At 39.5% G+C, this 27,712-nt stretch overlaps 1 protein-coding gene across 2 annotated transcripts in view; it reads right to left on the bottom strand.

Moving 5' to 3' along the window:
- The window catches only part of DNAH7 (dynein axonemal heavy chain 7), a 252,745-nt gene that overhangs the window by 82,788 nt on the left and 142,245 nt on the right, over positions 1-27,712 (bottom strand). For both annotated transcript variants that reach the window (XM_032354246.1, XM_032354245.1), the window contains 7 exons: positions 25,956-26,828; positions 23,781-24,010; positions 15,662-15,992; positions 13,382-13,728; positions 11,448-11,628; positions 9,014-9,199; positions 3,496-3,659 (listed from right to left, as the gene is read on the bottom strand). In XM_032354246.1, coding sequence (XP_032210137.1) covers positions 3,496-3,659; positions 9,014-9,199; positions 11,448-11,628; positions 13,382-13,728; positions 15,662-15,992; positions 23,781-24,010; positions 25,956-26,828 — 2,312 coding nt within the window. The remainder of the gene's footprint in view (positions 1-3,495; positions 3,660-9,013; positions 9,200-11,447; positions 11,629-13,381; positions 13,729-15,661; positions 15,993-23,780; positions 24,011-25,955; positions 26,829-27,712) is intronic.

A 27,712-nucleotide genomic window follows, 5' to 3' on the forward strand; every position in this document is an offset into this window, starting at 1 on the left:
AATATAAATCCTGAATTTGAAATAAACGTGCACCATATTAACTATCTACTTCCTCTCCGCTGCTTTGCCTTACGTGTTTTACAAGACAACATCTTTCTTCAATCGTCTTACTTCCTCCAGCCAACATTCTTGAATGTAGAAATGTTTTCAAATCAGTGGTTCCCAAATAAAGACTGAATTTTTACAGACTCAGCATTCCAAGTTTTAATACTGTTTGTTCTTTTGTGGTTTATCTACGGAGGATTATTATTTTGTGCTCTTTGGGGCTTTTGCAAAATGCAGACTTCTAAGAGTGATAACACATGTTCACGCTAGTCTGCATGGAAGGACACAGAATTTAGGTGTATAATAGATGCATCTCAAAGAATTTGGCTATATTCCTTTTTAGACACACACATAAAAATAGATAAAAGCAGACAGCCAAGGGGGGGTACTCCTCTCTGTTATTACTCTACTGAAATAAAACTAGTTTATCCGACTCCTATAGAAATGAATACTAAAAGACATTTTTAAAAAGCAGAGTTACATCAGATAGAGAGGTCCGATTTATTTACCAAGCAGTTAAACAATCTTAAAACCATTTCACTATGAAGTGTTCAGATACAATCCAATTACATTTAATATTTAATGTTATCACTAGCCCTTGAAATTCTGATTAGCCAAGGACCTTCAGGTGTCAATAGCTCCAAAAGTTAATTATATTCCAACTTATCTAAATTTTATAGATTCTTCCCATTTCCCTAAATAATCAACTCTTCAGTCTGCTGAGATAGTACGTAAAAAGCACTTAGCACAGGATTAGGTCTCTAGAAAGTGCTCAGTATTAGGTATTATCATTATCAAGCAAGTATCTCTGTGGACTGGAAGAACTCAGCAGGCAAGTAAATAAGATACTTATCTGATACTTCAAAATAATCACCTTCAACCTATTTACCGAAACCTCTCTGTATAAGATTGCCAACAGATTTTGACAAAATAAGCCAAGAATGAAAAATGTTATTACTTCTTTCGTAGTAAAGTTGCTACCATAACCTTCAGCTAATATTTCAACATTTTTATAAACAAATAGCAAAAATGTAAGGGTGCTGGCTCATTAATACCATTTTTTACCTCTTTCTCTCCTGATTGTGAGTTTGTTATCTCAAGAAATAATCACAGAAAGGTTCGGAATCATAAATACAGAAATATTCATCAATGTCTTATTATTATTGAAATACAACTGGGCCCAAAAGAAAGAGTACAATTATTTGCTGAAAAAGAAGAAGGTATTTGGCCTCCAATGAATATAATGGTTGTAGAGATCCTGCCAGGTGGAAAAAAACGTAAATAAACTGCCAATCGAAACAGTAAAGACAGAACTACCCTAATGCAGGACATGATTGATTATAGTCACAAGTGCTTGGAAAAACCTAAGTATTTTTTCCAAAAGAGAAAAAACAGCAATAGCAAAAACAGAAAAAAATCTGACTGTTCTTTAGGCTGAAGTTAATCGGTACAGCTGGGCGAAGTAAAGGTGGGCTCCCGAACTTCCAGAATCCTCCCGCACATGCCGACGTCTAATTGTGTCCTCACACTAAACATCAACACAAACTCTCTGTGTGCCACCTACTGGTTCAATAATTTAAAAAACAGGCTGTCATCCTGAACTTGTTAAAAGGTACTTCAAGGTCTGCTTTAGTGGCCAACTAATGCACATATTTATCATTTATCTTGATTCAGTCATTTCTCTTCTGGATAGATTTAGATTGTGAGAGCAGAGGACCAAGTGCTTAATTTTCATTCCCCAAAGAAAAGTTTTGTAATCTTTTCTCCAAATCAATCAAATAATTACATTTAAGTTTGGCTCCTGAAAAAGGTTCGTCTAAGTATGATTCATTTGATTAAAAATATGAGAACCATGTGACATGGCTTTTCTTTTTTGCCTTAATTACTAGAAAGCTTTAAACTTAATTCAGGGCCCAAATGTAAGGATGAGCTTCTCTGAAATACCGAGAAGTAACTTCTTTAATTTCCCTTAAGTGGTCTCATCAGATTTTTACTTTATATTCAAATTGCACTCACCTCAAATCCTTGTGGAACAATTCAGTAAGTAAATGCTAAAGAAGCCCATAAATATACACATATATGTCAGGTATATAGCATATATTTGTACATCAGGATCGTTCATTGAGCAGTAAAGAAACATGTTCATCAGAGTTTTAATTTGTGGAATAATTTTCTTAAATACTACATACAAAATAATTTAAGAATAAGCAGTCTTCACATGTTAATTCTATTTTAAAAATTCACATGCATCCGTCATTTGTACATTCAATTAATTGTACATTAAATTAAGTACTCTGACATCAATTACTTTTTCGGTAGACTAACGGTAGACTAACAACGAATTAAAATAGTTATGTAACACAGAACTGAGTATTTCTACGGACGGTTTACCTGTGCTATTCCTAATCTACTAAAACCTCCAGGAAGGCTGGCTAGTGATGGAAGGCCCATGCTAACCCGACAAATCATGACTGTCTTCATACTGGGGCAGGTTAAAGACCTTGGTTTCTGGGAGATAAGACCTTTAGGAAGGTGAGACTGGACGAGCCTGCAGTATTGCCCCCTCCAAATTTCCATGGGATTTGTCTACTAGACAGGACATTCCAGGAATAGCCTGCACTACATCTTGGGGGCACCTGGGTAGCTCAGTGGGTTAAGCCTCTGCCTTCAGCTCAGGTCATGGTCTCGGGGTCCTGGGATTGAGCCCCGTAACAGGCTCTCTGCTCGGTGGGGAGCCTGCTTCCCTCTCTCTCTCCGTCTACCTCTCTGCCTACTTGTGATCTCTCCCTCTGTGTCAGATAAATAAATAAAATCTTAGAAAGTCCCAATCAGCCCAGGACCAGAAATGTATCCATATCATTGAAGCTGGTTCCACACAGAGCAAGGATTAAGAATTGGTATACACTTGAACCCATCACCACCAACAATCCACTGCTGTACCTTTCACTAACCTGAAATAACAAAAACCCTGTAATTTTAAGTATTAGACTTCATTTACTCATGGTAGGGCTTTGCTCCATTTGCCAAAAGCTGATTAAAAATTAAGCAAAAGTCGGGGTGCCTGGGTAGCTCAATGGGTTAAAGCCCAGGGTCCTGGGATGGAGCCCCATATCGGGCTCTCTGCTCAGCAAGGAGCCTGCTCCCCTCCCCCCTGCCTGCCTCTCTGCCTATTTGTGATCTCTGTCTGTCAAATAAATAAATAAATTTTTAAAAAATTAAGCAAAAGTCATTAGGGTTTTTGGTTGTTTACTATGGTCTCCAATATGCAATCATTCTAACATTACTGGGAAAAGGAAGTGATTATTCATATTTAATTTAGTTAATTAATGATGTAGGCAAAAATTTTTCACTACTATAAAAGTTTTCTAGCTATAATTGTTAAAGAGATGCACAGATAAATAAATCTACTGATTAATAGAGATCTCTTGAGAGAAGAGTAGTTTTCCTTACATTATGATGATCCCGTTATCAATGGAAAATGAGTCGGAAGGTAAACCAGCAATGTTCCACGTTCGAATCGTCACTGCTTCTCCCAGAATACCCATAAGAGAATAATCATCAGAGCAGGGAATATCTTTGCTTTTGCACAAGTTTGTCCACTCCTTGATTTGGTTCTTTAAGACATACATAGAGAGATATGAAAATGAGGTTGGAAATCACCAAATGAATACTTTGTTAACTTCTCAATTACACTTTATTCCTTGAGTGAACAAACCAGTGTTGAAACTGCACATTAAAACAATTTATCAGATTTTTTCAAATTATAATTTAGAAGGCCCATTGTGCATTCCAGTGAAAATGAACTATGTCCAATGCTAATTTTAGATACATCACTTAATAGTGAAGTTGAGGTCAAAGTTTTGCATTCAAAAAAAACAGTTGCCAATTTTTATTCTAAAGCGGCACTTGACAAAGTAGTTGGAGATCATCATTATTCTATACATTTTCTTTAAAGTACAAGTACCTGGCAAGTCTTAACAGAGCATTATGGAATAAAATAAATCTACTTTGAACTGGTGGGGGCAAAGGGACCACGGCAGGACTATGAGACACCAGCAAGGGTCAGGACGTATACTGGAGTTTGGGATATCCTACTTCGGGGCACAGTGTGCTAGGCTGCTCGGGAATCCAAAAGGGATTCCCAGGTTCACACTTAGGAAGTCTGAAGTCAAGGTCCAGTTTGAGGTCACATATCAGAGAGTTCAGAAACAGTAAAAGGCACGAGCAGAGGACAGAGAGGCGAGGAAGAGACATGGCACGAGGACATAGACACCCAAGGTGTTGGGACCCACCAAATTCTGTGGGCACAGAGTGGAGCTGGCCGAGAGGGCATGGTGGGTCCCACCATCTGCCTTGGACTCCTGCAGAGCTCTCCCCACCAAAATCCCTTTAAGTTTGCCCATGAAAAACCACGACAGGTTAGGGACAGTTAATGACTTTCAGGACCTTGATCAGTCAGTCGTTTTTGTAGAATGTCCCACAGTCGCATCTCTATGATGTTCCCCCATGATTCAACTCAGGTAATGCACCTTCAGCAGGAATAGTGTAGAAATGATACCAGGTTCTGCTCATTGCATCCCCTCAGTCATACGATTTCTAACTGTTCATTTACTGATGACCCTGATTTTTATCACTTGATTAAGGAGTTGTCTGCTGGGCTTCTGTCTTTTAATTGTATGATCTCAGGTATAATTAAAGCTTCTTTGAATGGTGGGATGCAACACAAGACACTCAGATGAAGAGCAGACCTTCTTGGTAGTTGCACTGCCACATGAGAGAAGGCTGCACCCAGACACAGGGTAGCAGCACATGGTGAAATGGTAGCAGGCGCTTCGGTGGGCAAGCAGAACGCAGGAGGGCTGGCTAGGCTGCGCGGGCTTCCTGGGGAGGGGGTAGTTTGAGGAATTCCACAGGTGTGGCAGAGAAGGGGCTGCCCCTGGGCATTAGATATCTAAGGACCTCTGGAAGTTGAGTGCCTGTTATCACCTGGAGTATTGGAGCCTGAGAAGGAAACAGTTGGGGGGAGGGCTGAACCAAGATGAATTCAGAGTTTTAAGCCAGGATTCAAAACTGAATGAAGGCAGCGCTTGTCAAATACTGTACTACACCTTCTGCACTGCCCTTGCCCCATTTCTGGCTGTAACGAAGAGGCATTTTGTGGGGAGATACTTGTAACTGTAAAAATCTAGCTTTGTCGGGCACTCATTTTTAAAATGTATTAATTTGTGTCATTAAAGACTTATCTTTTTCTATTTTCTAGTCTCTTAAAAATATAATGGTCATATAACATGATAGCAGTCACAACACCATGATCCTCTCTCCGTGTGTATTGTGAACCCATCATAGTAAGTCTAGTCAACATCATCACCAAAGTTACAAAAACTTGTTTGTTATGATAACCTTTTAAGATCTCAGTAAGATCTTTTAAGATCTCAAAGGTACAATACAGTATTATTAACTACAGTCACCATGCTGTACATTACATCCCAGGACTTAACTTTATACCTAGAAATCTGTACCTTTTGAACCCCTTCATGCATTTTGTTCACATTTTTTATTCAATGAGTTGTAATATATTGCTATCATTATTTATTGCTGATTTGGCCAGTAGAAGTAGCTTCAAGCTCAGTTTTATGTCCTTTTAATAAGTCCCTATCACTTGGGGGCCACTTCCTTACTCTTGCTTTAAAAAATAATCATTTTCTAATCATGTCCTGGCTAACTGAAGGATCATCTTCCTGTTCTAAATTCAGCTGATAAACAATCTTAATAACAGAGACCCTTTGCCACATAATGCAATATATTTGCTGATGTAACACTCCAGGGCAAACAGGGGCAAAATCTCACCTTTTGTGAATACTTAACAACTATCATCTGGCTTTCTGTTGGGTTTGGTTGTTGATGCCAGGAACAAGGGTTGTGGCTGTGTAGGGAGGGTATAAAGCATTTCTGGTTTGAATTCTGCTTTCTAATTCACAGTTCCTACTGGCATGTTTTGATCTCTTTGTTGTCAGGCTATGGGGCCATCTGCAGACTTTTGGGGAAAATCTGAATGTTTTGGCAAATATAGCTTGATGCTGGTATTGGCACGATAGACAATGATATGTGGAAGAAGTAAGAAAGCTAGAGCAGCAGGGACTGTGGGATGTTGTTTATAGTTGACAGTGTACGTTATCATATCTGTGGACTAGAAATTTAAGTGGCCCAATTACATGCCTAAAATGGTACAGCAACAGACAGTAACTATCCATGACCACCAAGACAGGTCTGACCTTGACTGCTGGCAGGGAAAATGAGAAAGTTCCAATTAATTCAACTCCAGGGCTTATGTGTCCTTACAGCACTGTAGGATTTTGTTTCCGAGATTGGTGCCGGCACGGCAGTTGAGGTACCCTGGGCCCAGTTATCCTAGAAGAACTGGAGTTTTCCATGTTTTATTTATGCAGAATGCCAGAAGTTCTACAGAGACGCTGATGAATAATTCACAGCGACTCAGATTCAAGCTTGGAGGGAGGGGTCCAGCTATCTAGTGAGGGCTCTTGGTATCCAGAGACTTTGATGCTAGAAAAGAACCAGGATTGTTGGAAAGCTATTTTGTCTTGGTTGGGTTTCCCAGAAGCAGACTCTGAGATGGAGATTTATTAAGGAAGTTTGCTGTGGGGAGCCGTGCAAGGACTGGGAAGAAGCCAGTGAAAGGTGAGCATCTGCCAAAGTGTGCGGCACGTGGCTTTGGTTTGATCCCCCGCGGAGGGTAAGTCAGTCCTTAGAGCTGTTCCAGCCAGAGGGAAGGGAGGCCAGTTCTCATGCTGCCACCTCCGTCACTCATTGATCCAGGCACGCCTTAGAGGGAGAATAAATCCCCAGGCAATTCCAGCTCCAAACACTGGGCCAAGGGGATTCCAAGACCCCAAGAGAAGTCTGCCAACGAAGGGCCACGAGTGCTGGTTGTTGGGCATGAAAGGGCGGGAAGCCAGGAGGCCATCTGGGCAGACACAGAAGCTGCGCCTCTGACCTTCTGCTTACAAACAAATGGGAGGCTTTTGATGGGGTGTAACTTGACCCCTGCCCTGACCCGGAGGGGGCGGTGAGAGCACACAGAGAACAAATTCATAGGAAGGAATTTTGGAACATTGAAAAGAAATAAAATAAAATGGAAAAAAAATTCACAGGAAGGAACAGAACAACATTAGAGACTCAAGAAAAGTAAAAGCCTCGTTGCTGTAGCGAAGCATGGGAGGCGTAAAATCGCCTTCAGGCCTTGACAGAGATGAACCCGGATGGGATAACATGGCTGTTCCAGTCAGGGGCGAGCACAGAGGATCTGAGGTCACAGGAGCTCGGAGTTTGGGCTGTGTCTGTGTCTAGCTTAAGTGTCACGGTGCTTCTGTCAGTAAACTCCCAGGTCTCGGTTCTGGACTCTCCTGAAGGATTTGTGTGCTGGGCTGACCGGCAGCCTTCACTCTGGTGGGAGCGGGTGTCCGTGGAGGCGGCAAGATCCAGAGCCTCGGAACACGTCCGTCAGAGGACAGGGTGGGGAGGCATGGGACCTTCCGTCCGGCTCGAGCAGGTGCCCAAGGGTGCGTTGAGAACCAGCAGGGAAGGGTAAGTGTGGCCGCCACTAGCCCTTCCCTGGTTCCAGGCAGATGTAGGGGAGGAGAAAGGTGCTAAATCAGGGTTCAAGGGACAAGTCTCGTTCCTGCTGTGTCATTAACGAGCGATGTGGCTTTAAGCAATTCCCTTCGTCTTTCTAAGCCTCCGTCTCTGAACCGGCAGAGCGAACAAATCTATGACCAGATAGTTTCATGCTAGACAGTACCTATTTGAGCTACACGATGTTAACGCCGGGGCAGCAAACAGTCATTCAAAGACACAAACCAACAAAGTGAGGAAGACTGTGAAGGTCACGCACCAAGAGCGGGAGGACCTGGTCTCCAACACAGAGAAACGCCACGTGTGTGAAGGTTTTAAATCAGGTTGGTTAAAAATAAGCAAACAAACTAAAATTGTGGACTCCCAGAATCAGCCCTACGTAAGAGAAAGTCCCCCAGAGTAAGTAAGGCTCGACGGAGACCAGGTGCAAGCAAGTGCTAAGGGGAAGAAAGACAGATGGACAGAAAGGATTGAGGGAAGGAAGGCAGGAAGGAGGAAAAAATGGAAGAAGACCAAAAAAACGAGTTCTCATTCATGCTTTCTCTACTTGCTCGACACTAGAAGCTATTACCAAATGCTTCAGGAGTTCTCTCTTCTCCTTATTCTCATCACCCTCTTTTTCTTTTCTTTTAGAACTTTCAGTTTTTCTAAGTCTCTCTTCCTGCTCTGACAGGGCCATGTTCTGGGTCGGATTCCGGTTCAATCTTTCAAAAGAGAGCTCACCGTGTGCGGGGTCTCATTCAGAACTGGACTGAAAGGGGGAAGGAAAAAGCAGAAAGAAGAAATAGAAATGGGAACTGGGTCATCAAAGGGGCGCGAATTCAAAGCAGGACACTTGGCATTGGTTTTCAAAGGAAAGAAGCCACTTACGGATTCAGTTCTAGGCCAGCTTGCCTTTTCCTCCTCTGAAGTTTTCTGTCCGAAGTCATTTTTTGAAATGATTCATTATTGAGACTCATAGAGAGTAGATGATCACACTCATAAACACACACATCAAACAAAGATGTAATAAAAATCCCGATACCTTTGAAATTTTGTCATTAAATGCTAAGATGAAATGGTAGACCCTAGAGTCAGTGTTTTTGTTTCTAGAACAATTTGATTTTAGAAAAATATCTGATATAGCATCTTATGGCTATCAAGGCAATTTACAGAATAACTAAGATACACAACTAGATAGAAATCCCTTGGAAACATTTGCTCTCTGTACTCATCAAAAAATCAAAACTTAAGCCAACAAAATCCTCTAAGATTAGTTAGTACTGGCTACAATGGGAGGGTCAGGAAGAGACCTCAGAAATCGACTAGTATTCTTCACCTGTCGATAGTTCGACGTAAAGGCGCCGAGGTAAGCGATGACTCCTGAAGAGACGAGGATGTCACCTGTCAGGTTGATGTACACCTGCCCCAGGTCCAGAGCTGTGAGGCTCCAGCGTGTTTTCTCACCCCCAAGGCCTCCAATCAGCTGCTCGGCTCGTTCGAGCTTTTTGCTGCACAAGTCAACCTTGAAAATAAGAGTCAGGCTTTATCAACATCCACAGGTAGAAAATAAGTGAAAATTTCTGCACGATTTTGCCCTCTGAGATAAATCCTTCTTTTTTAATTACAAACTTTCACTCGGAATTTTTTTTTTTAACTCTTTAAAAAAATGTGAGTTATCTCACTATGAATACTGGCAAGTCCATGACATTTGGGAAGTGTGTTTCATAATAAAGTACACACAGTAAGTAAGTATAACAAAGTATACACAATTTATAAAATTTTTAGTGGCTATTCATCACATAACACAAGAATAGCTCTATTTAAGGAAATGATCTACAGCAGGAGACACTGAAATTTGTTTAAGTAATAAAGGACATTTTCTTGAAAATATAAGTATTTTCCCTCAAATTTAAATACTCTACATGCATTTTATTTAAAATGTTCTGGCAAAATCTTCCCCTCATTTAACTTGTGGTTGACTTGATAATTTTAAAGGTTAAATGTTTAAAAGTTGTAATAATTTATGCTTATTTGCAAAGCACAATTTTCAAGTTGTTAAATTGTGTCAACCTACTCACACATTTGCAATTAACCTTCAATTAGGACATCAATCAATAGTTGAGAGCCTACTTTGTGCAGAAGACTGTCAACCAATTTGATTATGCATAATTAGGCAATGTAATTAAAAAAAGAAAAAGGATAATTATGACGGTGGAAAACTTGGGGGAAAGCCATTTCAACCCATGCAATGGCAATATTCCCCCGAGTTATATTAGTTTGATTTTAAATGACTTGGCCTCATTATTCTTGGATAAAGACAAGAGTAAGCAAAGGTTAGCTTAAGGCTCAAAATGAAATGACGGACATGAGAAGAGGAAGTAAACAATTGATAAACGCAGAGGCATTTAGATTACAGTGGAATAAGAATTTGGCCTATACTTTTTCCTAACGCTATGAATATTTATATTAAATAAATGCCATTAGACCAAAAGAGATAAAATACTAAACTGGTTTATTGAAAGATAGGCTTGAAAAAGCAACAGTATGTAATTGGGGATATTTTTGATACTTCTAAACTTAAATCTTTTGTCTTTTAATATCTTCTGTCTTCCTGGCTTCTTTCTTCATTCTTTATCATAATGTTTATAATAAATGGCATCATGTATTTGACTGCAATAAACTTGCCATCAGAAATTACTAAGTAAAAGTATTTTAACTAAAATTTTGCCTCCAAAAGCAGATTTTTAGTGCACATGTAAGCATATATTCATTTTACATGATCATAATTTCCAATATTTTATCACAAAAAATAAAAATGTCAGTCATACAACAGAGTTGACAAAGGTTTACAATAAACCACACACCCACCTATTATATTATTTAAACTAAAACTGAATACTTGGACATCATGTTTTATAGTAAGTAATATTTCTAAAGATGAGCTCAACATCACATATTTGTATAAATACAGAATATATGGTCATATCCGCTGGGAAGAAAACTCTAGGAAACAGCACAGCTACTGAAGTCAGATTTTAACCTTCTAACTTAGAACCTGGGTTGACTACAGGCAAGTTACCTGACCTTTAGTTTCTACAAAAATCATACAAAAAGATGACCTCCCGCAGAAGGCTGTTTTGAGAATAAATGAGATATACATATTGTTCCCAGGGTAAGAGTGACTCGCAGAGTAAGTACTCAATAAATATTTTGACTTTTTTCCCCCTGGAACATAATTAGACTTGAGCAGTTACTTATTATAAACAGTATCACATTTTCAGTCTTAGGATAATTTTCAGGGGTCACAGAGTAGGTAGGGTTTTGGGTATTGAGTTCATACCTCAGCTCTGCTATTAACTCTTACACAACCTAAGTCACTTAATATTTCGGTTCTTACCTATATAATGAAGAATTACTTAAATAATCTAGCTCAATATTCTGGTAATATGAGGCAAAGAGGATTGACTTTTGGTGGGGGGAAGGACCCAAAAGGTAAAAATTGGGGGTTTTATGGATCAAGAGACAAAAATGATGATATTAGGCAGGTATTTATACAACCATTTACCATATAATCGTTAAAAAGTGTCAAAACCGTCTTTAGCTTGTGGGCCACACAGAAATAGGCAATGGCCGATTCGGCCTGTGGGCCATCGTTTGCCAGTCCCCAACCAGGAGGAAGACAGGAGACTGAGGCTGTTCCTTGCTGGCACAAACATTATTCCTACCAAAGTGATTAGGATTTGCCCATATTTGTCCATAGTATCACACACCTGGTTTTCCAAATCAGCCTTCTTCTGTTTGTTAAGTTCTAGAGTATCCTGAAGCTTGGCCAGTTTGTCCTGGACTTCTCGCAGAGTGGCCTGTTTCTTCCGAAGACCATCCATAGCAATTTTAAGCTCCCCTTCGGCAGCAGCCAGTTTTATCTTTTTAGGAGCTACTATTTTTGCCACTCTGCAAAAAGTAAAATCAGAAAATTCAATATACATTTTATACTGTAGTGCACTCACTATCACTGAATTTGCTTTTCTATCCTTACTGTAACTCACAACACATTTTTATGCAAAACCTATGCTGGTTTCCATATTCTATATTTCATCAAACTATCACACCTGACCCCAGCACATAAGAAATGATGATTAAAATAGGTATCAAATATGAATAACTTTTCAAATAAGTATTCTTTTACCCAATATAAAGTATTAGATTATTGACAGTATGAATATTGTGTTTTTGCAGAAGGAAAATAGCCTATTCATGTAAAACATTGCAGTGTTTATGAAATCTAGTCTATTTCATTAAAGCTTAATTTTAGGAGGTGAGGTGTTTCATCTATGTCATTTTGCTTTTTAAAATTTTTCAAAATATATCTTTAACTAAAACCAGCCATCTTATAAATATGTATGTCAATAATAGAAGGGACTATATAAGAAAAGGAATGGATATAAATTATCTTCTATCTGGAAAATGGGGTCAGTGATGTTAGCTTTCTAAACAAATGGTAAATGTTAAAATTTATCTTCAATACATTATGGTCCAAAACATATAGGTTATAACATAGGTACAATGATTCAAACTATGTATGAGTTTGAAAGATATCCTGTAATAGTTGTTTTTTGAAGATAACCAGTAATTTTTGCTGTTTTGTACATAATATAAGTGGTTCTCCTACAATCACCAGAGAAGACTCCTTATCGTACAAAGACTGTATATTACACTAGTGGTTTTCAAAATGGGGCCGAAGACATACTTCATCCCCTGCGGGGGGTCCGTGACAACCTGTCATGTCCAACCACACATCTGCGTGAGGCTGTATTTTCATCATAAATTTCAGTAGAAACAACAAATTGCAACAGATTGAATTAAGATGCAGATTTGAGTGTCCAACTATCTTCCACTGGCCACATATTAAAGAGATTTGCAAAAATATAAAACACCACCACTGATCTCCTAATTTTTTGTGAAAAATGTGAATTAAAAAAATAAGTTATTTATGTAACATGTAATGTCTTTTACGAAGTAATTTTTTTAAAAAGATTTTATTTATTTATTTGACAGACAGAAATCACAAGTAGGCAGAGAGGCAGGCAGAGAGAGGCAGGGGAAATAGGCTTCCTGCCGAGCAGAAAGCCCGATGCGGGGCTCGATCCCAGGACCCTGGGTCATGACCTGAGCCGAAGGCAGAGGCCTTAACCCACTGTGCAACCCAGGCACCCCTGTGAACTAATATTTTTAAAAATTTTTCTATTTCAACTTCTAATATGGTAGATAAACAAGTTTTTCAAGGGATGCCTGGATGGTTCAGTCAGTTAAGTGTCTGCCTTCAGTTCAGGTCATGATCCCTGGGTCCTGGGATCAAATCCCAGACCAGCCTCCTTGCTCTGCCTGTCTCTCCCCTGCTTGTGTTCTCTCTCTCTCTCTGACAAAGAAATATAGTCTTTAATTGAAAAAAAATTTTTTTTTACATGTCTTCAAGATTTTTAAGAGTATAAAGGATTCCTGAGTCCAAAAATGTTTAAGCAACACTGTATTATACTATATAACTGGTATGGTCTTGCCTCCAGTAAATATGTACACACACAGCAGATACTAGACAGGATTTCCCAAGGAGCCTCTCACCTATATAACTTTTCAGTTTTGTAGTGTCTAAATGACCAAACAGGAAAATAAAACACAGGGCTGTGTCGTTGTTGTCGTTAGTACTTACTTATCATAGGAATCCATTGCTATGACCCATTTGCACAGGCCTTCAGCTGCTGTGGAAGCATTTCTAATCTTCTCTGGAACAAAATCTGGATTTGGAATATAATTTTTTCTTATGATATTCATGTAAGCTGCAGGAATGTTGTCCTTGTCATATTCATGAAGTGACTGTAGAAATCGGATGTCACCAAGAAGTCTCTTAGCGGGACCCCAGAAATCCTCTATTTTTTTTCCTGAACCTGTTGGGTCAGGGATTTTGTCAGCTTTGATGCCTTTCAAGATGCATATAGCTTCCATAACAAGCTTGACTCCAGCAGGAGGACTCTTCATGGATTTTACCACTGTAATGTCCTTGAAATAACAACATGCTCATTATTAAAAAAGAATGGTTCATGTATTATTTGTAATTGGCTCTTATTTTCACACTAAACCACAAGATAGAAACTGTTCATTGGGTAGAAAGGTAACAGTGATAGAATTCTGTCAAAAAAGAAATGAGAAGTTTGTCCCAAAGGAAAAGTTAGAAACCAAAAAGAATAATGGAAATACACCTGAATGTGAGATTACTTACGACACAAAGTCTACTCCAAAAATACATAAGAGAGATTTGGCTGTTGCAAAGTAAGAGTGTTGTAGTTTCTTAAAAATTGTGAAAGTAGTAGATGCAAATATTAGAAAAATACAGAAAAATTATACATACAAAAACCTCCTATAATCCCATATCTAGTTAACTGTTGCAAATATTTTTATTTATATTTCTTCTATATGTTTTTCTATGTATATACGCTATTAGCTTGTGAATATGCTACATTTTGACCAACGGAATTATCATACATGCTGTTTTAAAACTTTTAATATTTCAATAGTAATATATAGTGAAGATCCTTACGTGCTATGAAACACATCATTTTAATGGCAACATGACCTTCTCATGTATAGACATGAACCGTAATTCTCATACCCTAATGTTTTTTCTTCTTCTTCTTCTTCTTCTTTTTAACTATTACAATTGCCATGTTAAGTTAAGAACTTTGTATCTTTGATTTTTAAAGCCTTTGACACATATTCACAAACCACTCTCCAGAAAGTATCTAAGGTTTCCTGTTTTACTACATATACCCTCAGCAACAGGGCTAGGGATTCTGAGAAGTCAAAGAAATCTTTTATTAATCTGTTTTTTCAAAATACAAGTGAGGTAGGATACATTTTCATATGTTTAATGATTATTCATATTTCCTCTTTTGTGAATTACTTCTTCATATCATTTACCATCTTATCTTACATCTATTTTTTCTTATTTATTTGAAAGAGTTTTTTACATAGAGGTATATTAATCTTTTGCTTGCCATCTAGTTCAAACATTTTCCCCCAGTGTTTCTATACTTCTGTCTGTGATGTTCATATCAAACAAAATGTGTTGGTTTTTTGGTACTAAAATTTATAACTGAAAAAAAACCCCAATTATTAGTTATGAAAAACCAGAAGAGAATCCAGAGCATATATATTACATTTTTGCTTAGTTTTTTTCCCTGATCTCTCACATCTAGGAAATCTAAGGTCCTGATCCACTCCAAGATATAAACAGGACCTGCATTTCCTACTATTTTATAATAGTAAAATTATTTATGTTTAAATTTTAATCACTCTGAAACCTATATCGCAGTAAGTATGAAGAAAGGACCTAACAGTCTCTCCACACCCAAAGTTTAGCATGATTCTCAACACTATTTTAAAAAAATTAATCTTTATAAGTATTCCTCTCTCATGTCTAAATTTTTAATACCACATTCCATCCAATCTAACACATTTATTAAAAAGTACAACATTGTAGGTTGTATTAGTATCACAAAAATTAAAAAAGAACCCCAACAGTAACAAACATGAACACAATATGTTATCACATCTACTGTAAGGTGTATGTCAATTTTATAAAATTGCCTAAATATGAAAAAGGTGAACCTTAGAAATAAAATACACACTTAGGTCTTAGGCCTCTGTCCACCACTGTACTGCAAAGTCCTTGCACAAATTTCTTGAAATAACAGAGGTTTCAGGGTAAGTTCTAAAATTTGGCAGCTTTCTCCTTTCCCAAAATTCTTAGCCATGCACATGCGTTTCTGTTTCAGGTCAATTAGGTAACTCTTTTGCCAATTTGAAAATAATTTCGATTGCATTAATTGTGGAGACTATTTGGAGACACAGACTTGATGGTAGCCCGCGATGGTGAGCACCTCCTTGAGCTACGATGCTGTGTGTCCTAGCAAGTGTGCGGCTGTGCTCTTACCTGCGCAGTGAGAGTGTCCAGGGCAGACAGTGCTGACTCTAAGATGGGCAGGGCCTCCGCCAGGTCTGCGTCACATTCGTCTTTGATGGCTTTGGCGGCCATAGCTTGTTCATTGGCTACCGTTTCATCAGCTTTCACTACTTTTTCAGTTTTGGCAACTTCTACAGACTCCCTCTCGATGATTGCCATCATTTCATCCACCTCTTTGCTAGCAACTTTTAACTGAGGATGTAGCGCCTCCAACTCGGTTTGCATTGTGGCTACTTGGGATGCTGCAGAATCCAGTTTGTCCAAACCCACCTCATACCTCTTTTTCATTTTCATGACTTCGCTGGAAGCAAACAGATAAAACAAAGTTAGTCATCAAGTTCTCTACCCTTCAAGGAAAAAATTGAAATATTCTTGAGATTTTTTAGGCCTTTTCCAGGGATAACTAAAGGGGTGGTATGAAAGATTTTCACATAATACTTTGTCAAAAGTTACTAACTTTAGAACATTGGGGTTGCACACAACTAAGAACAAAAGTACGCCTTGTTCATTTTTTATTTCCAGTGCCTAGCACAATATCCATGCATATAGCAAAATTGCAGAAATTTCTTTTAAAATTTATTATATAGTAGGTATAGGCAAGGAGGGCTCTTTATCAAAATGAATGGTGTACTTCTAAAGTTAGTCACCTTGGGAATTTTATTCCTACAACACTATGGTTCCTTAAAACTTTTCTATAATTACATCTTCTAGATAGACTTCGGTGCCCAAAATATATTGTCTCGAATGTTGCCAAAGGTGGCAAATGATTTTAAGAAGTATTCAATATCTTCAAATAATTTTTTCTTTAAGACAAAAATGGGGAGGAGGGGAAAGGGGCATGATGGCAGAGAAGTAGGAGACCCTGTTGCAACTGGTCCCCTAAAGTGAACTAATTTTCTACCAGAATACTCTGAACACCCATGAAATCAGCCTGAGATGTAAGATTATACACTTCTGGATCTCTCTGGGGGCAGAAGACATCAGTGGAGAGGTAAAGCACAGTGGGAACAACTGGACTGATATTGGAGGATAAACAGAAGCAGGAGGGAGCCACCAGAAGTGACCCACTAGAAAGTGATATCCCAATATGAACGTGCCCTGTGATTGGGGACCAGCATTAACTTGGAGTCTGGTTAAAAGCACTCAAAAAGAGCAACAGATCGTAAGGGGCAACTGGTGGAATGGGGCGGTCAGGGGCATGGGCCTAAGCCCATGGTCCCAGGACAGTGACCACTGGCAACCACTTGTGCCAGAGAGAGTCTGGCGGGGCCTCCAGTCTGCGGTCACTGAGCTTGAGGCTTCCCGCTGCTTGCCCCACTGCTCAGCAGGCACACTCCCGCCGTGTGTCAGGGAGCCCGGCATGGACACTGGCTGCCATCCCTCGGCCCACAGCCTCCTGTGACATGTGCTGCCATGGGGTCTGACTGCACCCAGCGTAGGCGTGGACCCCAGGCAGCAGTCCTGGCCAAGGCAGCCACCAGAAACAGGGCTCCCTGGACCAATATTGCTCATGGTTTTAGTGGCACGGGGGTGCAGAGAAAAGTAGGGGCCTCGGGTGACCACTGGGATGGTGGCTGGGGGTGGGCACCACCTGTAGGAGGTGGTGGAGTTCAGTGGAGTTTGCAGAGGGGGAGTCTGTGTGTTCTGGACCATCCAGAAGGGATCAGTCTAAGGCTTCTCTCTGAGGTGGAGCTCTGGCAGACTAATTCTTTGCTCCCACCCTCTGAAAAGCTGCAAAAAGCCACCGAAGAACAAAACCTCCAGAGAACAAAAGCCTGAAAAACTGGTTTCCACAGAGCCCAACCCCTTGACAGGGGGCAGGGTGACTCAACCCAAGCAAGATTGACTGGAAAACAATGTGGTGGCCCCTCCCCCAGAAGATAAACCAAAAGAACAAGAGGACAACCACCACAGGGTCCCCATAAAACTGTAAAACCCCAACATCAGGGGAAAACAATATATTAAGCTCCTGGTATTGCCCTAAAACCTGTATATTTCATAGATACAACTTTTCTTTCTTTTTCTTTTCTTTTCTTTTTTTTGGTTAATTTGTTCTCATGATTCTTGTTTTTTTTTTTTAATTTTTTTAACCTGCTTAATACAAACATTTCATAATAACTTTTTAACTTGAACTCTTTCATGCATATACCTGTGTTTCTTTTTCTTTTTCTTTTTTTTAATATACATATAGATATAAGTTTCAAGGTAATCCTTTTTTCCTATTTAATACTATCCCTATATATAAACCAGTTTTAATTTCCTTGTATCTCTGGAAAGTTGAATCCTTTAACAAAATAACAAGATACACCCAGGAAGAACCAAAATAACATGCCTCACCCACACTGAGGATTTATAACCACCTTCCATTAACTCTTCTGTTGTGTTTATGTGTATTTCTTTTTGTTCTGGTACTATAGAAATCTTAGTCTTGGGGCTCTTTTTGGCTGGGCTCTTCCTATTTTTCTTTTCATTTACTTTTGTTGCTCTTTTTGTTTGCTTGTTTTTGTTTATGTACCTTATAAATCTTACTTTTGGGGCTCATTTTGGCTGGGTTTTCTCTTTCTTTTTTTCCTTTTTCTTTCTTTCTGGTGTTGACTTCTGATTTCTCTGAAACTTTCCAGGGTTCATCTTGTCTGGATCACAGCTGATATACTCAGCTGTACATTCTCTCAACCACCTCTCACCAAAATGACCAGGGGGAGGAAAACCAACAGAGGAAAAATTCAGAGACTGTGCCCTCTGCCACAGAACTACTAGATATGGACATAAACAGTATGTCAGAAAGGGAATTCAGGGTAACAATTATCCATTCAATGACTAGCCTGGAGGACACCATTACTGACAACATAGAATCTCTAAGGGCTGAATTGAGAGCCAATCTGGCAGAAGTTAAAAATGCTATCTATCAATGAGATCCAATCTAATCTAAATACTCTAATTGCTAGGATAACTGAGGCAGAGGATAGAATTTGTGATCTAGAAGACAAACTGATAGAAAAGAAAGATCAGGAGGAGGCCTGGAACAAACAGCTTAGAAGCCATGAAAACAGAATTAGGGAAATAAAAGAGGCCATGAAACACTCCAACATCAGAATTATTGGGATCCCTGAGGGGGTAGAGAAAGAGAGACTAGAAGATATAAATAAATTCTGGATGAAAGTTTCCCCAGTCTGAGGAATGGAACAAGTGTTTGTGTCCTAGAGGCAGAAAGGATACCCCCCCTCCAAGATTAAAAAAAAAAAAAAGTCTAGAAAGACATCCAGACACATTATTATGAAATTCACAAATTGTAATTTCAGACATGAGGTCTTAAGGACAGCTAGGGGGAAAAGATTCCTTACATACAGAGGAAGGACCATCAGAATAATGTCAGACCTATCCACAGAAACCTGGTAAGTCAGAAAGGGCAGGGAAGACATATTCAGCGCACTAACTGAGAATAACATGCAGCCAAGAATACTTTAACCAACAAGGCTGACATTTAAAATGGATGGAGAAATAAAGAGCTTCCAAGACCAGCAAGGTTGAAAAGGGTATGTGACCACCAAGCCAGTACTACAAGAAATATTAAGGGTGTTCTGTAAAAGAAGAAATAACCCAGGAGTGATACTGTACAGTAATTTACAGAGACAATCTATAGAAACAAGAACTTCACATGCAACATGATGTCAATAAAAACTTATCTTTCAATAATCACTCTCAACGTGAATGGCCTAATTGCTCCCATAAAATGGCACAGCGTTGTAGAGTGGATAAAATGACAGGACCCATCCATATGCTGTCTACAAGAGACACATTTGGAACCTAAAGTATATCCAGACTGAAAGTGAAGGGATGGAGAACCATCTTTCATGCCAACGGGCCTCAAAAGAGAGCTGGTATAGTGATTCTCATATCAGATAAATTAGATTTTAAACTAAAGACTGTAGTCAGAGATACAGAAGGACACTACATCATTCTTAAAGGGTCTATCCACCAAGAATATCTAACAATTGTAAATATTTATGCCCCCAACATGGGAGCAGCCAACTATATAAGTCAACTGTTAATCAAAATAAAGAGTCATATTGATATGAATACATTAATGGTAGAGGATCTTAACACACCACTCTCAGCTATTACTGAGAGTGGTTTATTACTCAGCTTTATTCATCCAAGCAGAAAATCAATAAAGAAACAAGAGTTTTGAATGACACATTGGACCAGATGGACGCCATAGATATAGACAGAGCATTACACTCTAAGACAACAGAATACTCATTCTTCTTGAACACAAATGGAAATTTCCACAGAATAGACCATATACTGGGTCACAAATCAGCGCTCAACTGATACCAAAAGATTGAGATTATTCCCTGCATGATCTCAGACCATAATGCTTTGAAACTGAAGGAATTCAAACACTTGGAAGCTAAAGACCATTCTGCTCAAGAATGTCTGGGCCAACCAGGAAATCAAAGAACTTAAACAATTCATGGAAACCAATGTGAATGAAGACACATCGGTCCAAAACCTATGGGATACAGCAAAGGTGGTCCTAAAGGAGAAATACATAGCCATCCAAGCCCACTCAAAAAAACTGAAAAATCCCAAATATACCAACTCTCTTTACACCTTAAAGAACTGGAAAATCACCAACAAATTAAGCCAACCCCACACACAAGAAGGGAAATAATTAAGATTAGAGCAGAGATCAATAAGTTAGAAACTGGAGATACAGTAGAACACCATCAATGAAACTAGAAGTGTTTCTTTGAAAGAATCAATAATATCAATAAGCATCTGGCCAAACTAAACCAAAAGAAAAGAGAGAGGACCCAAATTAATAAAATTATGAATGAAAAGGGAGAGACACGACCCACACCAAGGAAACAGGAACAATCATCAGAAATTATTATCAACAGTTATATGCCAATAAGTTAAGCAACCTAGAAGAAATGGATACACTGCTGGAAACCTATAAACTTTCAAGACTGAAACAGGAAGAAATTGACAACCTGAATAGACCAATATCTAGTAACAAGATTGAAGCAATGATCAAAAACAGTCAATAAAACAGAGGCAACCTACGGAATGGGAGAAGATATTTGCAGATGAACTACAGACAAAGGGCTGATATCCAAGATCTATAAAGAACTTATCAACCTCAACACCTGAAAAACAAAGAATCCAGTCAAGAAATGAACAGAAATGTGAACAGACATTTCTCCGAGAAAGACATAAAAATGGCCAACAGACCCATGAAAAAGTGCTCCACATCACTTGGCATCAGGGAAGTACAAATCAAAACCACACAGAGGTACCACTTCATACTAGCCACAATGGCTAAAATTAACAAGTCAGATGTTGGTGAGGATGCGGACAAAGGGGCCCCCTCCTACTCTGTTGGTGGGCATGCAAGATGGTGCAGCCACACTGGATAACAGAACAGATGTTCCTTGAGAAGTTAAAAGTAAAGCTGCCCTGTGACCCAGCAATTGCACCACAAGGGATGTAACCCAAAGTTACAAATGTAGTGATCCAAAGCACACCTGCACTCCAATATTTATAGCAGGAATGTCCACAATAACCAATCTATGGAAAGGGCAGAGACATCCATCAACAGCTGAATGGATAAAGAAGATGTGGTATATATGTACCATGGACTATTACTCAGCCATCAGAAAGGATGAATACTTAAGCATTTATATCAACATGGATGGAGCTGGAGGGTGCTATGCTGAGTGAAATAAGTCAATCAGAGAAAGACACTTATCACATGGTTTCACTCATATGTGGAATATACGAAAGAACACAGAGGATCACAGGGGAAGCGAGGGAAAACCAAATGGGAAGTCATCAGAGAGAAAGACAAACGATGAGAGACTTTTAGCTACAGGAAACAAACTGAGGATTGCTGGAGGGGTGTGGTGTGGGGGGTGGGATAACTAAGTGGTGGGCATTACGGAGGCAAGTGATATGATGAGCACTGGGTGTTATACAAAACTGATGAATTATTAAACTACATCTGAATCTAATGATGTACCATATGTTGGCTAATTGAATTTAAATAAAGGAAGAAAAGAAAAAGTTCAGTGAAACCATGTAGTCCTATATTTGAATTGGAAATCTCAAAATAAGCACATGAGATGAGTTATATTTTAAAAAGAGAGAGAGAGACTCACTTTAGACCTGCAGATTAAAAGTGAGGGGATGGAGAACCCACTATTGTGCTAATGCACATCAGACAGAGCTACAGTAGCCGTCTGTGTATCAGAAAGACTAGATTTCAAACCATGGACTATAAAAAGAGATGAACAAGGGGACTACATGATAATAAAGGGGTCTATCCAACAAGAAGATCTAACAATTCTATATGACTCCAACTTGGGAGCACCCAAATATCTAAATCAGTTAGTAACAAACATAAAGGAAGTTACTGATAATAACACAATAATAGCAGGGAACTTTAACACCCCACTCACAGTAATGGACTGATCATCTAAGCAGAAGATCAACAAGGAAACAATGGCTTTGCATGGCACGCTGGACCAGATGGATTTAACAGATATAGTCAGAAACTTTTATCCTAAAATAGCAGAATACACATTCTTTTTCCAGTGCACATAGGCCATTCTCTGGAATAGATCACATACTAGTTCACAGATCAGGCCTCAACCAGTATAAAAAGATTGAGATCATACCATGCATATGTTTTGACTGTAATGCAATGAATCTTGAAGCTAACCCCCAGAAAAAATTTGGAAAGGCCATAAATACCTGGAAGTTAAAGAAGTATCCTACTAAAGAATGAATGGGTCAATCAGGAAATTCAAGAAGAAATTAAAAACACATGGAACAAATGAAAATGAAACATGATGGCCCCCAAACTTACACACACACACACACACACACACACACACACACACACACACATATTAATCAGCTTCAAAAAGAATGAAATCTTGCCATTTGCAGGGACATGGATAGAACTAGAGTGTATTCTGCTCAGTAAAATAAATCAGACAGAGAAAGACAAATGCCATAGGATTTTAAGAAACAAAATAGATGAACATAGGGGAAGGAGGGACAAAGAGAGGGAGGCAAACCATACACCAGACTCTTAATGATAGAGAATCGGCAGAGCTGCTGAGGGGAGGTGGGCAGGGGGTGGGCTAGGTGGATGGCGGGCGTTAAGGAAGATATTTACTGTGATGAACACTGGTTGTTCTATGTACCTGATGAACCACTAAATTCTATTCCTGAAACCAATACTATAGTATATGTTAATTAGAATTTAAATAAGAATTTGAAACTACCAATAAATAAATAAATATATAGATGTCACCCTCAATGACATTAAAAATTCACACTGACACTTTCTATAGTATATAAGTTTATTGATGTTCATACTGAGGTTTTTCAAATGAGGATTTGAAGAAGGAAACCTGACTAGCTGTCTCTGGGTTTCAACTGTTCAATATCTAAACAGAAGTTTTATCTATTATCTAATTACTTACAAAAAAAAATCTTTCTAAATGGTGTTTACTCAGTATCATTGTCAAAGGATCCTGGAGTCAGTCCAACTCTGAGTGGCACACCTTTATTCCTTTAACAAATATGATTATGTATTTACAATGTGCTAGATGATACATCTACACAAAAGAATAAGACCTTCTCCCAAACATCCCTGAAGATGTTTGCAAAATAAATCACATACACACACACACACACACACACACATATGTATATGCATATATATAAACAATAATCAGAGTACAAACATGTATATATATATTATATATATACAAAATAAATCTCTACATCATAGTTATGTCATTTTTGTACACACAAATGTTTTAAAATCACTGTAGCTTACTTAGAAATATGAAATTCCAGGATGCCTAAGTGGCTTAGTCAGTTGAATGTCTGACTCTTGGTTTTGGCTCCGGTTGTGATCTCAGGGTAGTGCGAGCGAGCCCTGCAACAGGCTCCGTGCTCAGTGTGCAGTCTGTTGGCCCCTCTCTCTCCCTCTCTCCCTCTGCCCCTCCCCCCACTAGTGCATGCTTTCTTTAAAATACATAAATAAAATATGAAATTTTATTTTTACCTTCTTTTCTTTTCCAACAAGGTCTTGAAGGTGAAGATTAATTCAAGATAAGAGGTAGGAGTCACATAGTTGTATCTTTGAAGTTCAACATAGAAGGATGTAGATAAATCTATAGTAGAAGTGTGGAAGTTTTTACACATGGTGATACAGCCTTCTCGTATTTCCTCTGACATTTCAGTTTCTTCCAAGAATCGTGAGGCAACTGCCTGGAGTGCATCTTCCGGCCATGACTGAATTTAGGATAAATGAGTTAGTACTTGATCAAAGTGACCAGTGTAGCCCTGTGTGATTTATCGATGTCAGAAGTGGAGAGGAACGGGTGCAGGATGGGGCAGGAGAGACACTTCCATGAGGAACTCCCAATCCCCGACCCCCAACCAAGGACTTACACACTTAGGAGTCAGTAGCTAGTACTACTAACATTGACTCGTCACGGTTTGTTCAAAGGTTAGAGAAATGGTTTGTGTGTGGTGCAGGCACAAGGAAGAGGAGAGGAACTAAATTTATGGAATGTCTACTTCTGTGTGCATTCTTTGGGGTCATCTCATTGAATTCCCCCAATAATTCTCTGAGGTATATGTTATTATCCTCTCTCAACTCCAGAATCATCTGAATGACTCTCTCTTTGATTTTTTCTTAAAGGTATCCCAAACTTGACAAGTCCAAAATGTAGTTCCTGTCTCTCCCCAAGTAGTTGCCATCTTCCCCAACTTGGAAACACCAACACCACCCACTCCTTGCTCCAGCCATGGAGGAATCAGGCCCGATACCTCTCCTTCTCAACCCTTCATTCATCCCATAAACAAGTTCTATAGGTACCATCTCCACAATAGCTTCCAAATCCTTTCTCTTCTTCCTACAACAGCCATCCCAATTCAACTCCCTGTTTCCTTCTGCTTGGAATATTCCAGTGGTGTCCTAACTGGTCTCCCTGCTGATGTGGCTCTCTACAGCTGCCAGGGTGATTTTTTTCAAAATGTAAATTAGCTCATGTCACACTCCCCAACTAATAATCCGTCAAAGACTTCCCAGTGTACTTCAACTTCAAAACCAACTTGTTGATCTCTGCCACCTTCCTGACGTCACCTCTGCTACTCCCCCTCAGTAACTCGGTGCCTGCTGCGCCCAAGTCCCCTGACACACCCGTTCCTTCCACAGCCCCTTCCCTTCACGAGTTTATGCCCTCTGCCCACATCCTCTCAGTACTAGCACTTCTCGTCTGGCATGCTTCCTCTGAAAAGGTCAACTCTTCAGAAACGCTTTTACTCCCTATATGCCACACTGTTGATGGAATAAGTTTTTGCTAATTTGTCTGTCTCTAGAAAATAAGCTCGAGATCAGAACCATTGTCTATTTCATTTTCCTTTTCACTCCCAGCTTTCAGAATAGTACCTGCTATTGAGCAAGTGTTCAATAAATCTCTTGTTTGACACCGTCTTAGCAGGAAATGGAGAACAGAGGGGCTGTGCACATTCCCCAAGGCCAAATGCACTCACAGGGCCTTGGCCAAAGCCCACAAACTCCCAACACACACCATTGTCTCATCCGCTCTGTGCTTCCTGACACTGAAGTTAACTACCACAAGTGTCACTCTGGCTTTCCTCCTTTTGACTTCCTGTTGGGTTTGGCTAATGGAAAGAGACTGGAAGGACAGGAGAGGGGCAGGAGTATTCATACCCTCCCTTCCTTTCTAGCAGGAGCTTAGTTCTAGGTTTTGTGTTCCTGCTCCTTTCAAGTAATCCTACTTCCCCAGCTCTGAGCCCCAGGAACACGTTTTCCTCCCTCTGTCCCTTTATGCCCAACCTGTACTAAAGCTCCCCGCTATGCTCCACCCCCTCCTAACTGCTCCACTGTGCCCTCTCAGCTCCTTAAACCCCACCTGGAGCTGTAGCTCCAGGAACAGTTCCTTCATTCAGCTTTGCTCAGGGAAGCCTTCAGAGGACCTGACTGATACCCAAATTCATCCTAAAACCTTCTGTTAATATACTGAGCTTAATGATGGTATTTATGAGTAATAAGATGCTTTTCTCTTATGATCATTTCTTGAATTCTAATTTCATACAATACATTATCATTGATCAGAAAATTCTGCTCAACCACCTTTTTGGGGGGAGTCTATAAAATAAGCCATGATGATGACGAAGAGTCACCATACCATTTCAGGTATGGCCATACCTGAAACCAGTCAATGGTACAGCAGTTAACAAGAGCAGGGAACTTCCTGAGGCGGATCCGGAATGCATCTCCGATGGGACTCATGGCGAGGACCACGTGCAGCTGGTTGCGGCAGCGATCGATGAACATATTGAAAAGAGCTATGGGGCTTCCATCCGTCTGTTTGGTTTTATCCCGTTGGCGGTCTAACTGACGCATCTTATCACATATCTCCTGCTTCTCGTCTAATGCAAAGAGATTTGGAACCTCCCCGGCATTCAGCAGATTGTTGACATCTTCTAGAAATGACTCCCTTTTGATCTGAGTGTCTGTAAACAGGAAGACACCTTGCATCTCACCTTCGGCACATTTCCTGAGGATCACTTTTAAATCTTCGTGCCACTCAGTGGTACCATACCCCTTGGAGATTTCGACCTGAAAAACTGAGTAGTCAGCCATGTGGGCAGCTAATCTGGTGACAGACTGCCTCCCGCTCCCGCCAACACCAACCAGAAGAGCATGGCTGCGGGGTTGCTTCAGGATCCTGGAAATTCGGCTGATGTGCTCTATGGCAAATCGGAATAAGACAAGGCTCATGGTTTTCTTGCTCATATTGTTGTATTCTTCTAAGTGAGCTTCTGCTATCACCCGAAGATTATCCACATCCTCAACTTCTCTGTAGTTGGTGTCCTCCCGTTTGGGATCGTGGAAATCACAAAACATTAAGCTACGCAAGTCATCTTCTTCTACCACCCCATCGTTATCGAAATCTAAGTGTTGAAAAAGCTCATGAAAATCTTCATCCATGTATTTTTTCAAAATTTCTTGAATGTAGTTGATAAGCCAACCTCTATCTGCATTATCCAGAAGACGGTCATAATACACTCTAAGGACCTGAATGAGCAAAAAGCCACTGTAAGAACTGATGGGTCTATTTTTGTAGTTTTACTTACATATCAATCTCAAGTCACATAAAAACTACTCCAGGATATTTCTATGGGTTTTATTAAAGGCATAGCCAAATAATCGGGATGGAGTCATAATAATGCTTATTTTAAATATTAATTATGATCATATATATTTGAGATAATACATAGTTACATATAGTTATTAATACATAAAGGCGTTTGGGGGGAACAGAGGAAGATTATAGAGATGCAAAGAATATTAACGACCAGGGCAGCTGGGTGCCTCAGTCCGCTAAGCATCTGCCTTCGTCTCAGGTTATGATCCCAGGGCGCGGAGACTGAGCCCCACATCCGGCTCCTCGTCTCTCTCTCCCCCCATCTGCCTCTTCCCCGGCTCATGCTCTCTCTCTTGCTTTCTCTCTCTCAAATAAATAAAAAAAAAAAATCTCAAAAAAAAGTATTAATGACTAGAGAAGGAAAAAAGGCCTAGAGAAAGTGGCTGCCTTTACTGGTCACTCAGGTACTGATAAAGAAGCTGGGGACTCCTCTGTAGTGATCTTTCCTTTTTCCAAGTCAGGAAACATTCTGAAAATTATTGGCAAATGAATAGTATTATTTTTTAAGGCACATTTTTTTGGGGGAAAAGAAATGTCTTAGGTGAAAACCAAGTTTATTTTGCACATTAATTATTTTTGTTATTAGTCACTGCAGAGGGCGATCTACTAAAATAAACTCTTATGAAATGGACATGTTATGGGACTGTAAGAAATAGTTAATCAGGCTTGTCACATAAAACTATTTCCTCAACATGGTATAAGTGTCCCTTGGTTACTATCTGTCTGGACTGAATTGTGTCCCTCCCTACCCCTC

This window comes from Mustela erminea, chromosome 8 (genome assembly GCF_009829155.1).
Source record: "Mustela erminea isolate mMusErm1 chromosome 8, mMusErm1.Pri, whole genome shotgun sequence".
NCBI lineage: Eukaryota > Metazoa > Chordata > Mammalia > Carnivora > Mustelidae > Mustela > Mustela erminea.